Here is a 16729-nt window from a genome sequence, read left to right on the forward strand (position 1 = left end):
AGTTCTTCACTTAATATTCAAATGGTGACCAATTAATGACATTGAACTTTAGGTGCCCCACCCACCCAGCCACACACCCACCCACCCACACACCATTCCACGCACACCTTTTCCTGTCACTTCCTATTGAATCTCTCTCACACACACACACACACACACACACACACACACACACACACACACACACACACACACACACACACACACACACACACACACACACACACACACACACAGCTTCACGGCTCTCATTTCCTCCTCTCCTTCCCCTCAACCTCTCCGCCATCACCAAGGTGAGCTCCCATTTCCGTGCGATTGAAAGAGTTTCGTGAGGCAGCTGAGCAAGTATACAGCGAGGGGGTAATAAAGTCAGAGGGGCGGGGGGGCCACAGAAAGGCACCGTGGCCTTTTAATTAACCTGGTGTGATTAAAAGCGGGGGTGGCGGAGGGTGGGGGAAAGGGCCTGCTGCTGTAGCCGGGTGGGGGCAGAGAGGTGACAGACAGGAAATAGGAAATGACAAACTGGAAGTGGGCCCAATCGATGAACCCGTATGTGGGAATTTGACATGTATGCAAATCTAGTGTAATGTGTTACAAAACGGTGCATTAAAGTAATCTGATTCCTTTGCGTTTGTAAGGTTAGTTTTTCTGCTCGAGATGCAGTTTTTACTTTTTCAAATAAATGTTTACACATTTCCTTCGTCCTTATTTTCTCAACCTCGACTCTTTTGTTCTTTGGTCGTTCTGTTGGAGCTTTGCTGCCGTGCTGGGATCTTTGTCCTGTCGATGACCCAGTTTGAGCCAAGCTTTAGTCACACTGATGGCCTCACTTTGGTATACAGAGGAGGTCATGGTCCACTCAAATCTTCATCCCTCCTGCACCGTGCTGACAGCTGGTGTGAGGTGCTGGGTTTCCTCATCACAGACAAACATCTGCACTCTGGTGTCGTCGTTCTTCCTGCAGTCTTGTGGTTCTTTCAGATAAAACTTGCTTTCTCCAGCAACCCTACCAAACAAGTCACACCTGCTCAGGCTCTAATTGTACTGACATGAACTTTAACCCCGAACACGCTCTTGGGTTTTTGCAGTTTCTCTGAGCGTTGCACAATCTGACCTTGGGGGGAATTTGCTGGAATGTGCACTTCTTCAGTGCAACAAACTGGCAAAACGTCTGCTTTTACAGATGTGCTCACGCTCTCTGATAACGAATTCATCCAGTGCAGCACCTGGATTAGCAGCACCGGGCTGCTACGACTCTCTGAATTCCCATGGAAGCAGTAAAGCTGGACTTGCCTGTTTTGAATGTATTTTGGGAAACACAGAAACACTCTGCAACGCTCAAAATAACCGGTAAAAGAAAGTAAATGCACTGCTTAACACGCAGAATCACTCAGGGAGTTCTTTAGATATAATTTAAATATAGTTTGGTGTCAGAATATAACATCTGCATCCACCTGGCTGTCTCCCAGTTTTCTGTGCTACTTCTGATATTTTACAGATGCATACACGTCTCTCGCAAGGTTTTGCTGTTCACCTTTTCAGAGTTTTGATGAGTGACGCAACGCTGCACAGCAGGCACACACGCAGCAGTTACTATCCAATTCAAGGTAAAGCTGAAGGAAAGTGCGTTAAAAGGGAGACCTGCAAGCCTGGTCGTGTTTTTCTTCTTTGCTCTGACAGCTGACACGGATGGAAAACCGTTGTGCTCAAGTCACTAGAAAGCATCTAACCCAATGAATCAGCTTCCTCCCATGTAGGTCCCTGCAAAGAGGCCGCGTCTCCTCCAATCAGCTGAGAGTTCATCTATACTAAAGCATCCCTCCCCAGGGGCTACTCTCAGGCAGGAAGGGGAAACAGTCAACAGAGAAATTGGAATCAGTTTCACAAAAGAGAGTGGGATGGGTAGTATTTTTTTTCCACTCACTTCCTTTTCCAAAGGCTAGCAGTCAAATCCAGATGACTCCAGCAGTCACCCACAAACTGCTGAATAGAACATGCAGCATAGAGTTTAAACAAGCCTATATTCTGTTGCATGTAATTACTCTGCAAACATCAATTTAACACACTGTTCCTCAGTGAAACATTAAATAGTGTGGCTGATCAGAGCCTGCACCGTGTCCTTACAACGTTATGAGTTTAAGTCTGGCAGTTGGCCAACGTTGCATTTCACCCCCTCCAGTCTATCCTGTCACACTGTGCTGTATACTACCCAATAAAGCAAACACGCCATAAAAAATTATCTCCAAATTCTTGAAATTATAGCGCTCTCGTTTTCGTTTTTATGAGGCAGAGTGTGTAACACGGTAACAAAATATCACTCGCTTAATCTGCCGTGCGTCAAGCGTAATACAGCCATCAAGAGAAAGAAAGGGCACACGTTTCCTCCTTTAAGTGATTTGTCTCACAACGGAGCTGGCGCCATATTTATAGGGCGTCTTTAAACTTTACTTCCAGAAAAACGGGCTTTTGAATATTTTTCCACATAGCAGGAGTAATTCTTGTTACAATTAGATTTTTTAAAGAGGATTAATCCCACAGGATTTGAGGGAAATTGACACGCTCATATAGGAACAATCGAGAAGTTCATGTGGTAAAAACAAGGGTCAAATAAAGGACAAACTTCACTGTTACTCATAATCATGGCTTTAAAAATATCTGCCTTTCTCAAACAGCCATTCAAAATCTACCAGCACATGCACTTTTATTTTTTCAAAGCGCACTCCTTCCCTGGTGGAAAATATATATATATTTTTACTTTTTGTATGAGCCTTGATGTCTTCAAAATGCCTTTTTAGCCTTCTTTGCTCCTTGCAATCAGATGAGGTCACAGCAGTGCAATAGACTCAAAGAAAGGCAGCGTTTTCACTTCGATTTGTTACAAAACCAGCTAATAGCGGTCGGTTGCAGAGCAAATTCTGTGTCAAAGACAGCTGGAATGGTTCCATCAACTGGAGGATGTCCTCTGGCTAGGGTTAATGGGAGTGGAGTGGGGGAAAGGAACTGCGGAGAGTGCCAGAAGAACAAAATAAAGAACTTTTCAGCTTGGATTTCTCAGAGTAATGCGGGGTCAAAAAACAGGGGTCAATACCACAATGACATCCTAATCTGGCGTGCGCTGGCGATGGCGCGTATGCGTGTAATCCGCTCTGTGCGGCTCGCATCATGTCTCATTTCAGCCCAGAATCACAGACAAAGGTCACCATTTGACCTTTTCGCAGCTCCGAATTGCCGCGGCGCACTCGGCTGATTAGTGTACACGCAGACACAGTGTACAAAAGTGACAGGAAGCCACACGCTCGCTCAGAACAGAAAAATGAAAGCGATGCAGCGCTGAGCTGAAGGCACGCAAAACCTATTTGTAATCTTGGCCGAGCTCGCCGCGTACGTTCAATTTTCCAAACGTGTTTACCTCTCGGATCCAAAATCAAAGCCGGCGACCGCCTTTCTTTGTTCTTTAAATTTATTCTGGTGTTTCCTGGTATTTTGTTTCCCTCTCGAAAATCCTCTCTCGCTCAATCGATGACCAATTAACTTTGTCTTAATGCCACCGCGCTTGCTTGGTTTTGTTATGTTTAAAATGTCATGTTTTTTAATGATCAATATTATGAATTTTCAGTAATTACTGCGGCACAAACTGCTGAAATAATGGAAATGTTTGGCCACTTGCACATGTATGCCTGTACATGCTAAAGGCCCACTTTGTTCCTAATAATATGTAAAGTCTGTCTGTAAATGGCTGCAACATAACTGCATCCAAGCCAGGAGCTTATTAGAAGATGGAAAGAATAAATTTAGCCGGGTCTTTAGTGTGACAGACAGGCAGGAACCAGGAGGTGGCGACTCACTGCCTGCTGTGCTAAAGCAACATTAAATGCTGCACCGTTGTTTCAACACGCAGGAAGGGCGCCGTGATTACAGGTAAAGGTGGTGGGAAGCTGCCGAAGGTATCGAGGCTTTCATGTAGCCGTAACAAGCTTGTGCGCCTGCCCTTAAAGGAGCACACTTGCATAACAATGAAAAACAGAGGGAGACCAGCTCCCCGGTCAGCGCAGAAGTTGGCATAGCAACCAATACGGGACTTATCAGCACAGGTGAAATGGCTTTGGCCAATGGGAGGACTCGAGCAGAACTACCTGGTATATAAATGTCAGCGTGGGTCAATTGCCGCCGTGTGATCAGCAATGATGAAAACACACCATTACTGTCACCAAATGTCAACGCGGCCATGGATCTCAGCCGCTCCCAGTTAGAGTGACTAACGTTTGCTCAGCAGGCTGCACGGTCTGTGTGTGTGAGCATGTTAAGTGAGGAAACAAGAGTAAGAGCGTTTTCAGCGTGAGACAAAAGGCGCGCTGGCTGAAACATTCACTCAGCATGAAAATTACTATATGCTAACACTGATGATTTCCTTTTTTGACAACCTGCTTTTGTGCCAACGATGGCTTTTTGCTCAGCATTCTGTCACGGTGCGCTCGGTGTTCAAGTCTGCCGAAGAAAGTTTTAATTACGTTTCGGTAAATGACAGTATAACAGCTAACCGCCGCCGCCAAACGGCAGTCAGCCTGTGCAGATACTGAACAACTACTAACGGCCTATCCAGTGCATGTGCTGGATGACGTCTCTTTGCGTGGATGTTCTCTGTAATGAAGGATAACATGCATCATTATAGAGGGAAAGCATCCTGATCCGTGTTGCAGTGTGCAGTGCTCAGTCATGCACTGGCTGCATGCATATCATCACCACATATCTGTAGCTGCACTGTGATGTTACTGGAAATGCTCAATCCATATTAATGCACGCTATTTTATGTACTTTTTTAGTTGCCACTTCAGCCTTTTACCTCACACTGAAGTGCTCTTTTTTTAGGCAATCCTGACTGAATTCAACTAAATGCCTTTATCAGCTACGATCCTGCGGAAGGGCTCGCAGCACCACCGTTTCCATAATCTGACATATCCAGTTCAAACTGATCTTCTTTCCTCCTCTTCAGTCTGTCCTTTCCCGTCCACTTCTTCTGTAATCTCTCCCATCTTGTCCCGTTTTATTTTCTTTCCTTTGGTCTGTTTTGCTCTCTCTGTAATGATCCAGGGCAACACTGCGAGCCAGAGTCACTCCATGCGGGCTGATAGATAGATCCCTCTGGCTGCAGAGTGGATGGGAAACACATGGGCAGACTTCACTCAAATCTGAAAAAACAACTGCTTGAAGCCAGCTTCCCAGTGGAAATCTTCTACAGAACATCACGCTAAAACTTGGCAGGACGCGCCTCGATCCATATCTGCAGAGCAGGCCGTTTGTTGTTCTGAGAATTCGGTTTGCACTGGCAGGCCTGTGCTCATTGAAAATATACAATATGTGTTTATAAGCTATGATTGTCCAATCTCCGAAACACGCATTGCATGCAAATGTCTCTGCACAGTGTGCGTGCTTCGAGAAAACAGTTAAATATTTGAAAACGCAGAGAGTGAGCTCTACCTAAAATATGTCTCATGAATAATGCGAAAGAGTAATGGGCCTGGACCACACACACACAAACACACACATGCATACACACACACAACTTGGGTTTTCATATCTTGTGGGACATCTAATTGACATAATGCTTTCCCTAATCCTAACCCAACTGTATCTTCAAACATGTGGGGACCAGCATTTTTGGTCCCCACAAAGACATGAATACATGTGCACACACACGGTTTCTCTGTTAAGATGCTTTTTCCAATCTCAGCACAACTCAAACATTAAAAAGATTTGGATGAAACCTTGTGGTATTGATTAATTATGGCTACTATTTATTTTTTCCTCATGTAAACATGAACGTGTGCACAGCTGTTTCCTGCAGGAAGCACCACTGGTCTCAGTTTAGGGCCCGTGTGCTGGTACCTGTTGCAGTGGCGGCCGAGGCTGCAGGTAGGAGCTCGGGGTTGGTCCTGGAGGAGTCTGATGAGGGGGGCTGAAGTACGGAGGGGTTCCCTGCTGCCCCCCTTGCTGCTGCTGCTGCTGTTGCTGCTGCTGGCTGTACCCAACCATCCCCTGTTGGCCATATGGCACCACCTGCTGAAACAACCAACCACATGACAGTTAGAAGGGAGGTATTAAGGTCAGGACTGAGAGCAAGACTTTCACTTTAAATTAAAAGCAATGCAGAGAGGGTGGCAGGTGCAATTAGTAGGATATCAAAGCAGGTGGCAGGTAACATACTGCAGTAGTCAATCATACATTTGCCAAAAGCAAAAGCATCCCACACAAACTGTCCCTTATCTTTTTTTCCAATTCATGTGATTGTCCCTCAGCGAGAGGCTCTTAATTTAGCTCCGAGCAGGCTGACACGCGCCTCCCAGCAGCGCTCTGCCTAATGAACTCACGCTGCAGAAAACACTAACTTTATGTCCTCTGCCTTGCCAAAGCATCCTGCTCTCTACATTAACTCCGACTCGGACAGCTCGCAGATGGGATGAAGTGCGCCGGATATTACTGTAGTCGCCGTCCCAGGCCGTGACCTTAATGAGGGCCACGCGGATGAGCCACGGCGTTCCAGAGCAAGAGCGGTTAAAAAAACTAACTCAGGAGGGCGAAGCCATGCCAAGTGCCAATGCTGCATTACATGGTGGTTATGAGAGAGAATGTGAACAGGGGATGCATGTAACAAGCTGGCACAAATACAAATCTAGCCTTAATCCCTTCTTGTCATTTGTTATGACTGCAGACAGCGCCAGGTGCTCCTCGCTCCTCTGCGGATTTCCTATGGAGGCTGGGGTTTTCTCATCACGTGCACACACGCATGCACATAAACACACATTATTAAACAACATTTACGACCACGGGTGAAGCAATATGACAGCACGTTTCATGTCATATTTCTTCCCCATTATGTCATGTGGCTTATTTTTATTCCGCCAGGAGCTCTGCCGCAAACTCATTAAACGCGCACACAGGCTGTAATTTGGGGCGCGAGCGAAGCCGTGCGCCCCGAGTCCTAAAGTTTAAAATGTCCCTTTAAATCTCCTGTGGCAGGCTTGGCAAAGTAAAACTCAAACTCACAGTGATTTATAGAGGATGGCGTTAGAGGGGACTCCACCGTGACGTAACCGCCGCACTGCTGCCTCGTCAGATTAAAAGCAAGGCTGGAGTTTTACTGTGACTCTCGTGAGCGAGGAAACCCACTCGTAAAACTGATGGCTGGTGCAAAAATATTAAAATCTGATCTGGCTGCAGAGGAACAGTTGAGATTATTACATTTCAAACACTTTTGAAGAGTACCTTCCTTTGAGTGGGTCGTAAAAAAAGAAATATTCTCGCCGCACCGGCAGAAGCTTTTTGACTCTCTGAATGGAGATGATTGGACAATGTGGAATACCATTCACTTCAGTGGAAATTTGATTAGGAAGGACAGGTTTCTGCGCACGAGTGTGTGTGAGTGTGTCATTAGGCCGATGAGACAGACAGACAGGGTGAGATCAGTCTAGCTGGCAGAGAGGTTAATAGCATGGCCCCGCTCATGCCAACAGCACCACTGGATTCATTACTGCAAGCCGGGGAAACACACACACACACACACACACACACACACACACACACACACACACACTCTTTTGGGAGAGCATGCTGTTACATCTCTTGCTCTTTTCTCTTTTTTCTGCACACACACACACACACACACACACACACACACACACACACACACACACACAGTATCTGTTTCCAACATACTCAAGTGAATGCACAGTCGTCTGTTCGCAGGGATTTGCTAAAGTAAGAAATACAAACAAACTCTCTCCCTCTGTCTGTCACACACGCCATTAGCTGTGGATCAAAGCCACTCCGACTTAACAGAAGCAACTCTATCCCGCGATCGGTGATGACAGGCCGCCGTAACACTGTGGGTCTCGACTGGAATGCTGCTGTTCCGGGATTGGTCAGGATCGGGTCGCCATGGAGATCGAGACCAGACAACCACGGGTGGGTTTCTTTCCTCCTCAGACAAATACGATGACAGGCAGGCCGACGGATACGGACAGACAGTGACAGATAGACGGAGGAGCAGACAGACGTGGGCAGCGTGACAGACAAATCACAGAAAAACAGGTCCAACAGAGAGAGCGTGTTTCAGTTCGCACCTCCAGAAAAGATCCTCTTAGTGCTACAAATACCCTCCTTACAAAGGATGGAAAGCTAAGGAGCAGATAATAAACTACACCGGATTCGGTCTGGTCTTTGAATTTGGATATAAAAATGCAGTTTGGACCCATCAGTGTCACAACTGCTAACTCTCTTTGTTTTCTATTAGAAGGAAGCTGCTGTAAGGGTGTAAATACACTTACAGTTTGAGTCCTGTGAGGCTTTACGAGGTGCATTCCTTTTTATCTGAGGCTACCCGGCTGATTACAGCACTAACAGTGGCTGCATATCATTTAGAGGCCTTGTATTGTGCTCACAGAGACCCTTACATGGATCAAAACCACTGTTAATGTAATTAGTGCTATTACAGCTTCTCCTGCTAGGACTGGTCAAAATGTGTGCTGTGAACAAACTGATTAAATAACTGCACATTTTATTTTTTAAAGCGATGGTTCATTTTTAGTGTGGCTCTTATTGTACTGCTGAGTACTTGGATAGCCCACTGTCCTCCACTGCACTGATTATGAAGTGTGGACACGGATGATGTCGTGGAAAAGTGTGGGATCACCTGTGTGGTGCTCTCAGGTAGGAATCAGGTTCATAAAAACACGAGAATGCACAAGAATTGATATGAATGCACATTCATTCTTTTCATTTATATGTAAATGAACGATGTTTAATAATGTGATAGATAGTTATATATGTGCTCAGGTCAGCTGTATGGTGTCCCTGCGATCCTGATCAGAACAATCAAACGTACATTCATGTGTGAGAAATGATACCAATCGATTCATAGATGAAACAAATCGACACAAGTGGCAGATTTTACAGGTTTGAACAATGTTGGAAATATTTGGGACAGTGTGACAGTTATTAAGGCAGCCTTCGTAACATCAATACTAACACAAATGTTTTTCAGATACGTATCATGTGGTTCACAGAAACACACACTCTGTCCACAGCGAGCCACTTGGACAGTCTGTAGAGGAATTAAGACTGAATTAGACTCCACAAGAAGTGCTTCATTCAACATCATCATCATCGTATCACAAGCATTAGCAAAGCGAGCAGTGGACTTTCATTGACAGGAAGTGTAAGAGGCTTTAATTGCTGTGAATGGATGGATGGCTGTGGCTGAGTTTCTTCATCCTCTTTCATCACCGAATGCAGAATATGTGCTACTTTCAACAACACCGCTCTCCCAGCTGATCGCCCATTAACCAGCAGCACTGCCGTCTGCATGGGCCGCTCCTACATCAGCCCACTGTTTAAATGTACAGCCAAGGAGTTTATAGCGCCATCAATTCAATTTTATTTTATTTATACAGCGCCAAATCACAACAACAGTCACCTGAAGGTGCTTTATACTGTAAAGTAGACCCTACAATAAAAACACAGAGAAAAACCCAACAGTCACATGACCCCCTATGAACAAGCACTTTGGTGACAGTGGGAAGGAAAAACTCCCTCTTAACAGGAAGAAACCTCCGGCAGAACCAGGCTGAGGGAGGGGCGGGGCCATCTGCTGTGATTGGTTGGGGTGAGAAGGAAGATGGGATAGAGACAAAATAACAAGTATTATTCAGTGCAGAGAGGTCTACTAATACATACTGAATGAAGAAGAAACACCCAGTGCATCATGGGAATCCCCGGCAGCCTACATCTATTGCAGCATAACTAAGGGAGGATTCAGGGTCACCTGGTCCAGCCCTAACTATATGCTTTAGCAAAAAGGAAAGTTTGAAGCCTAATCTTAAAAGTAGAGATAGTGTCTGTCTCCCGAATCCAAACTGGAAGCTGGTTCCACAGAAGAGGGGCCTGAAAACTGAAGGCTCTGCCTCCCATTCTACTTTTAAATACTCTAGGAACAACAAGTAGGCCTGCAGTGTGAGAGCGAAGTGCTCTAATAGGGTGATATGGTACTACAAGGTCATTAAGATAAGATGGGGCCATCAAAGGTGGTTATTCTGAAAAACAGATTTTCTGTAGTTAAATGAACATTTGAGAATAGCTGCTGCCAAAAACACAAGCAGGTACACAGACAGTCGGGGAAGGCAGCAGAAGAGCCAAACGAGAAGGAGGCAGAAATGCCGACAGTCAGTCAAATGAGTACACAGAGGCAGCAGGCTGACTGGAGGTCTAACAAGTAGCAACCTGTCACTGTGGCTTTGGGAGGGAAGAGAGAGTCATTCAAATGCAGCTTCTGTTTGATTGCTGGGCTCGACTGTATGAATGTACTGTACCTGCTGAGTACACACCAGCTGTCTGAAACCTGATTCTCTTTGACTGAGAATATGCTCGGTGATAAACAGACTCTCTGTGCTGCCGGTTGCAACAATAAAAATAACTGCTGGAAGTAGAAAATAAGACCATTTTCTGCCTTTTCCCTCCACTCAGGTGTGTGGAAGCCGACAAAATAACAGTGTGCTTTATCCAGAGTCTTGGCAGGCACACAGTGTCAAATAAATGTCTGTAATGAAATGACAACAGATGTGAAGTGCTGTAGGGAGAAATGACGCAGAATAGACGTCCTGTGAAGCAAATAATTCACCATAAACTGCAGAAACAGTGTGATGAAAACAAAAGCCTTGGCGGCATATTAAGATACAAAGACACAAACACGAGCGCAAACACTGAGAATAACTCAATCAAAAATCTATCAAAACAAGACTCGTATGAAAAGGCAGACAATATCTTCCTGCTCTGCAAATGGTGGGAATAAATAGCTGCGCTAACCCTCATTCAAGGCGGCTGTGTGTGTGTGTGTGTGTGTGTACGTGCACATGTGCATGTGCCTTAAATCAGCCGTTTAAAAACCTTGCACGGAACAAGGCGCTGCTTGTAATTCAATTGGGCCAATGAGCAATAGACAGGAATTTTCATAACACTGTCAAAGCGCCGCTACGGGTGGCTGCTGGCCGGGACCACAGGTTGCCCATTTTTGAGTGACAGATGGACTCAGCCAACCAGAGCGCTAAGCGGTGCCACCACCCCAACCCCTAAACGCACTCATACGCACGCACTGACAGGCCTGACAGGCCCGCACATCACAGGCTCGCCATTAACATTCACGTGCCATTGTGCTCGTCGGCCAAGAAGCTGCTGCTTAAAATGGAAAAGTTAAAAAGTGTTGCAAGAAGCGGGAAGTTCGATGAGCTGACAAAAGACTGAACCAGAGGCTGAAACGGCAAGAAAAAAAAGCAGATACAAAGTGGCAAAGGAAGATGTTTAGAGACAGAGATGGATAGATAGTCGGAGGGGAGATAGAGGACGGGTGTTACACTCTGCCATACTTAAAGCCACAGATAAAGCGATGGTTCACGTGATAAAGACGGAGAGGGACAGATAGAGAAAGCGATGCAGACGCACAGATATGTGGAGAGAAAAAGTAAAGCACAGGAAGGAAGATGAGCCTGAGAGCAGGGATAGGGATAATGCAAAATAGCAATAAAGATAAAACCGTATGAGAGAGGAAGGGCAGCAAGACGGCAGATACAAGAACAGCTCTGGATACGAGGCCTGCGCACGCTTTAAGGATGGATGTGATGCACAGCAGCAAGAAGTCAACAGGCTGGACAGGGCGGCAGCTCAACGAGGCGCTGCTATCATCATAAAGTGACCAAAGAGCAAACGTGAAGTATCACCAGTATGCTATCAGTGTATGAAAATGCTTTATCACATTAGTTTAACTATAAAAAATACCACAAAAAAAAAAAACAGTTTTCCAAATATTTAATGTTGTTTTTGGCGCCGTTTCATCATCAGCCTCCAATTTTAATTTTTTCATTCTGGGATGAAAAACTCCTTAATTTCCTCTGCATGACGCATTGTGTCCACCAACTAAAAAATCAAGTGGATTCAGCATAAATATTCTGAATAGTCACCAAACAGGCTGCTGTCCCTCTGAGGCCTCCGATCTATACATGCATCACAGCACCAGCCTCACATCATCCAATCAGGACATCATTTATCAATAAAACTGATTTGACCATAACCTAATCCTATAATGAAAGCTGCTGATCAAGGTTGGTCCCAGACAGAGTTAATAATATTAACCTAAATAAACTAAAACTAGGTGTTATAATAATAATAAAAAAACTGTTTGGTAACTGAAATAAAAGAGCAAAAATTCAAAGTTATAAAATGAATGAAAATGAAAGTAAAATATGGAGGAAATGTTCCCAGTTTGGTCTGAAATACAAATATAAACTAAATTACTTTAGACACTTTAGGTCAGCACGGTGTTGAAGTGAGCATACAACAGTCCAGAGACAGGCCTGTACGTTTGACTGGTGATTCTAAACTGACCACAGGTGTGACAGTGAGTGATGGTCTGTGTCTGTGAGTGACTGGGATCGACTCCAGACGCCCTGCAACTCTGAGCTGGCTGACCGGCTACGAAAACGCATGAAAACTGCAGTAACTGCGTTTCCAGCGGTCATCGTTTTTCCTTTTTTAAATGACAAAAGTCTTCTTTAACGACTCCACGGAGCTCCAAATCCCTTCTGTAACACCTCCGAGTCGCTACAGTGTATCTGCATGCTTGGCACCTTCTAACGATCGACGGCCTTTTCACAGCTGAATTACAGTCACGCTGGTTAATCATAGCATCATTCAAAGACTGAATGTGACTATGCAAAAGCTGGCTGCATTACAATAATGACATTTGTAAACACAGCGCAAAATGAAACATTGGATATTTCCTTTTCCATATTTACATTCTCCAGCAGGTCGGCAGGTCTTAAAGCGAACTTAATGGCAGATAATCAAAGGAAATTTCAGCGAGGGAGCACAGCGGGGAAAAGGTACGAGAGAAATGGCAGTGCTGACAGATCTGTCAGTCAAAACAATGAAAACGTGCAGCGGTATCAGGATAACTCTCAGGACTGCTTTCTCTAACGTGGAAATAAAAACATTTCAACATCATTTAAATGCTCACACAGAATCACAAAGCCAAATTAGAATTCAGAGGCCGTTATTTGTTGTTGAAATCCTCCAGAAAATGCTACACTTTTAGGAAAAATCACCATTTCCTAATTGTTTGACTCTATCTCGTCATTTTTGGAAACGCTCGGCTCGTTGCCGCCTGTGGCTCGAGCTAAAGATGCTTTTGTTTCATGTTGTGCAGCTGATGCTTTCGACTCAAACTCGGCTCTGATCTTTTGCGGGAATTTGACTTTTTCTCTCATTTTCAAGATGCGCTGACGTCTAAAGCGCCGTAACCGTGCACACGTTCTGCTGCGGCACAAGGACGTGAATATCGCCTCCTGCCATCTCTGCAATGCAAAAGGCTGACGTGCAAAGAACAGCACCGGGCTGCAGCCGTCAGGAGCTTATTATTCCACTCCGGACCAAAACAAATCAACCGGTGTCTCCAGCTTTGTGTGGTGATAAGATCAGCCACTCGGAGTCAATACCACATCCAGCGGTGAATTGCAAACGAAGGTGAGTCCCTTAATGAAATGCAAAGTGTCGGAGGCGAGGATCAGCACCAACGGGCTCATGATTAAACATAAGGGAGAAGAAGAGGGGACGCATCACGGCTCTCGTCATCGCTCTCCTATCTCTCTCCCCCCAAGGTGACGCCGCTCTCCATCTCTCTCTCTCCATACTTCTCTTTGATCTCTGTCTTTGGCTCCTCCCCCTCCTCAAACACTGGGAGGCCCTTGACACCTAAGCTCATTCCTCGGGTGCCGGGGGAGAAAAAATAAATTCATTTTAAAAAAGGCACGTGAATTCGCCGGCATTTTTCTGCACAGTGCACTTCATATAGTGCAAGATTTTTCTCTTCCCAAATGAAAACATAAGCCCGTCTTTTGAAGGAGTGTGACTTCTTGACCCGCTGATAGCATCAAATCGCTCTGACGGGCGAGAGAACGCGAGCAGACAGTGTAGCCATCAACTGATAGACGCACGGCGAGCTTTTTTATATTTCCATCTTGGATCCTTTTCTGAAGGCTGCTCTCTGCCCCTCTTTATTTTTCCCTCTCTCTAATTCTCAGTTTCTGCTCGCATCAATTGATGGGGGAAAAAAAACATGCACAAAGGGAGCGCTCGTCGCTGGCGTTTTATTGCTGGCTGACTAGCAGTGGCTCTGTTGTTCTAGACAGAGTGGTAATGGAGACATTTGGAGAGGCAGAGCAGGTGAGGTTAATGCTCTCCGTAATGTGTGTGTGAACAGCCGTTTATTTATTTCATTTTTTCTTTTTTTTTGCGAGAGGCTCTGGGCCCTGCGCCACCGGCTCCAAATGTTTTTCACCTACTAAACTCCTGACCCCAATCTGACGCCAAGACAGACAGAAACGCGAGGGGAAATTGAGAAAGAGGCAGTGAGAAAAAAGCAAATGTGATTCAGCGAGGGTCAAACATGGACCTAAATAAGCGAGGGAGGAGGAGGAGGAGGGCGAAGAGCGGGTGAAGTGAAAAGGATTCAAGTGCTGATAATGAGGGAGGTGCAGCCAGTTATCCCAAAATAAAAAGCAGATCGGTGCGATGTCTTGACACAGAATTTCTCAATGATTATACTGGAAATTCAGAAGGAACGCCAAATAACACCAGCTCAGACTCAAACTCGACTCCGTCCTGACAGATAGAAAATAATCATCATGAAATTACCAAGAAAAGAAGGCTCACGACACATGTAAACATCACAACTGAGCGCAAAATAGCCCCGAAACGTCTTTCAGATCAATCATTCCGACGAACGCCGGCTCGGCTCATTTTTCACCGCTTGCTGTGATGACAGGCTTGAACTTGTGTAGGAGTCATGTCAATTACATCTGAACGAGGAGAAGGTGGAGGGGAAGGGGAGGGGTTGCTTTGAGTTGGGGGGAAAAAAACGCTTTTTCGCCATTAGCGGTCACCGTGAGCTCAGGAGATAATACTCGTATTTTACATCCCCTGCTGCGAGGCTGTCTTTCCGGGATGCTGACACGACGAGGCGCCGCCTTGTTAAATGACAGCGACACAATGGATGGCTGAGCTGCTTCTGTGCGCCGCAGATCAATCAGGAACTGGCGGCGTGATGATGATGGGGTTAAAGGGTTAAGGGCAGGTAGACATTTTTGGAAGGATTGGCTCTTCAGAGGACGAGCACGCAGTGCCTTTAATAACTTATGTCGCTGAAGTCGATCCACGCTAACGCACTCGTAGGCACGCCGCCGTCTCCCTGCTGCCATAGTTCACGGTGCGTGATTTGTTATTTAAAATGTGTAAAGACTACAAATACAGGACACCTGCTCTGCTGTTCTTGGACTCTGCGGGCTTTCATAGTTGTGTGCCTACAACTACCATATTAGGGATATCCCCTCTCTATGACATCATAGAGATCCAAGAGCAGAAAAAATGTTCAGAGACCAAACGTTTCGAGCAGCCTCATCCAGGGATCAAGTGAAATGCTGGCCAAGTTATATATGAGTTAAGTCAGCGGTCCCCAACCTTTTTTGTGAGACGGACCGGTTTGTGTCCGACAATATTTTCACGGACCGGCCTTTAAGGTGTCGCGGATAAATACAACAAAATAAAACCGGTAATGGTACCAAAAAAAAGAAGATTTATCCATAACACACCAGGGAAACCGAGTTAACGATAAAACCGATAAAAACCCTGAAAACCATACATTTCACGCCTGAGCCTCAACTCTCGCGGCCCGGGACCAAACCACTCTGTGGCCCAGGGGTTGGGGGCCGCTGGGTTAGCTGTTTCCATGATGCTGACCTCTTTTGATGGTGTGTGTCTGTGCGTGTGTTGGTGGGGGCCCTGAGCTGAGCTGTAATTTCTGTTTGGTGGATGTAGACAGAAAATAGTTCCTCCATCCCAGTTTTGTAGCTCTTCCTTATTTGGGGCTAACCAGGTTATGATTCCTGGAAATGCTGCTGCTAATTTGTGCCCTCTGGTTACATCCTATTTAAGTGAAGGCAGCAAAAGCATGAGATGGATGAGCAGGCCGAGAGTTTGAGTTTGTTTGGAGGTAAACTGACCGTTTACATAAGTAAATATATTTTTAAAAGCTGCTCTCTTGAAAACATTCAAACTTAGATGGACGTTTATTCGCTTGTTTAACATCCAGGCTGTACAAACAGGCCCCATCTTCGGCTGCTCCTGTTACAAAGCAGCAGCCGAATCCAGGTAACAGCGTTATTATGCTGTGCTGTCTCAGATGTTGACGGCGTGTCACATCTCAGCACTTCCGCACTCCGCAGTACAAATGAAGCCCAGAAAGTGAGATGCCAGACTTGACCTGCGTAAGAATCCATCTAATCTGGATGGAAACTGAGATGAATTCTCCGTGAGCCAATTAGAGCAGCCACTAATCCCTCTGTAACTCGGCAAAGACGTAAAGCATCCCCTTTCTTTTCCCTCTCTTTCGCGCTCCCTCCGTTTCGCTCTGCTTTCATCTCCCGGTTCTTTTATCTTATCAGCAGGCACGTATAGAGCGCCGCAGACTCAGAGCGCCGAGCAAATCCCAACATTGCTTCACCTCTCTGAGCAAGAGCGATGGAGGACTAATGCAACAGCGAGAAATAACTGACAGCTGCGTTTGTGAAAAAGTATAATCCACAGGCTCAAATATAAATACACTAATAACTGTGGATAAAACATGTTGCTATGT

The 16729-nt window shown here is 45.5% G+C and overlaps 1 protein-coding gene across 8 annotated transcripts in view; it reads right to left on the reverse strand.

The window, feature by feature from the left end:
• Positions 1-16729, reverse strand: part of LOC146646335 (AT-rich interactive domain-containing protein 1B-like) — a 162647-nt gene that overhangs the window by 113953 nt on the left and 31965 nt on the right. For 6 of the 8 annotated variants that reach the window (XM_085391334.1, XM_085391333.1, XM_085391332.1 and 3 more), the window contains exon 3: positions 5884-6057. In XM_085391334.1, the coding sequence (XP_085247460.1) occupies positions 5884-6057 (174 nt within the window). The remainder of the gene's footprint in view (positions 1-5883; positions 6058-16729) is intronic. The other 2 variants (XM_085391335.1, XM_085391331.1) reach the window with 1 other exon arrangement.

This window comes from Rhamphochromis longiceps, linkage group LG19 (genome assembly GCF_057381845.1).
Source record: "Rhamphochromis longiceps isolate RC_006_pf linkage group LG19, R_longiceps_female_GT1.1, whole genome shotgun sequence".
Lineage (NCBI taxonomy): Eukaryota > Metazoa > Chordata > Actinopteri > Cichliformes > Cichlidae > Rhamphochromis > Rhamphochromis longiceps.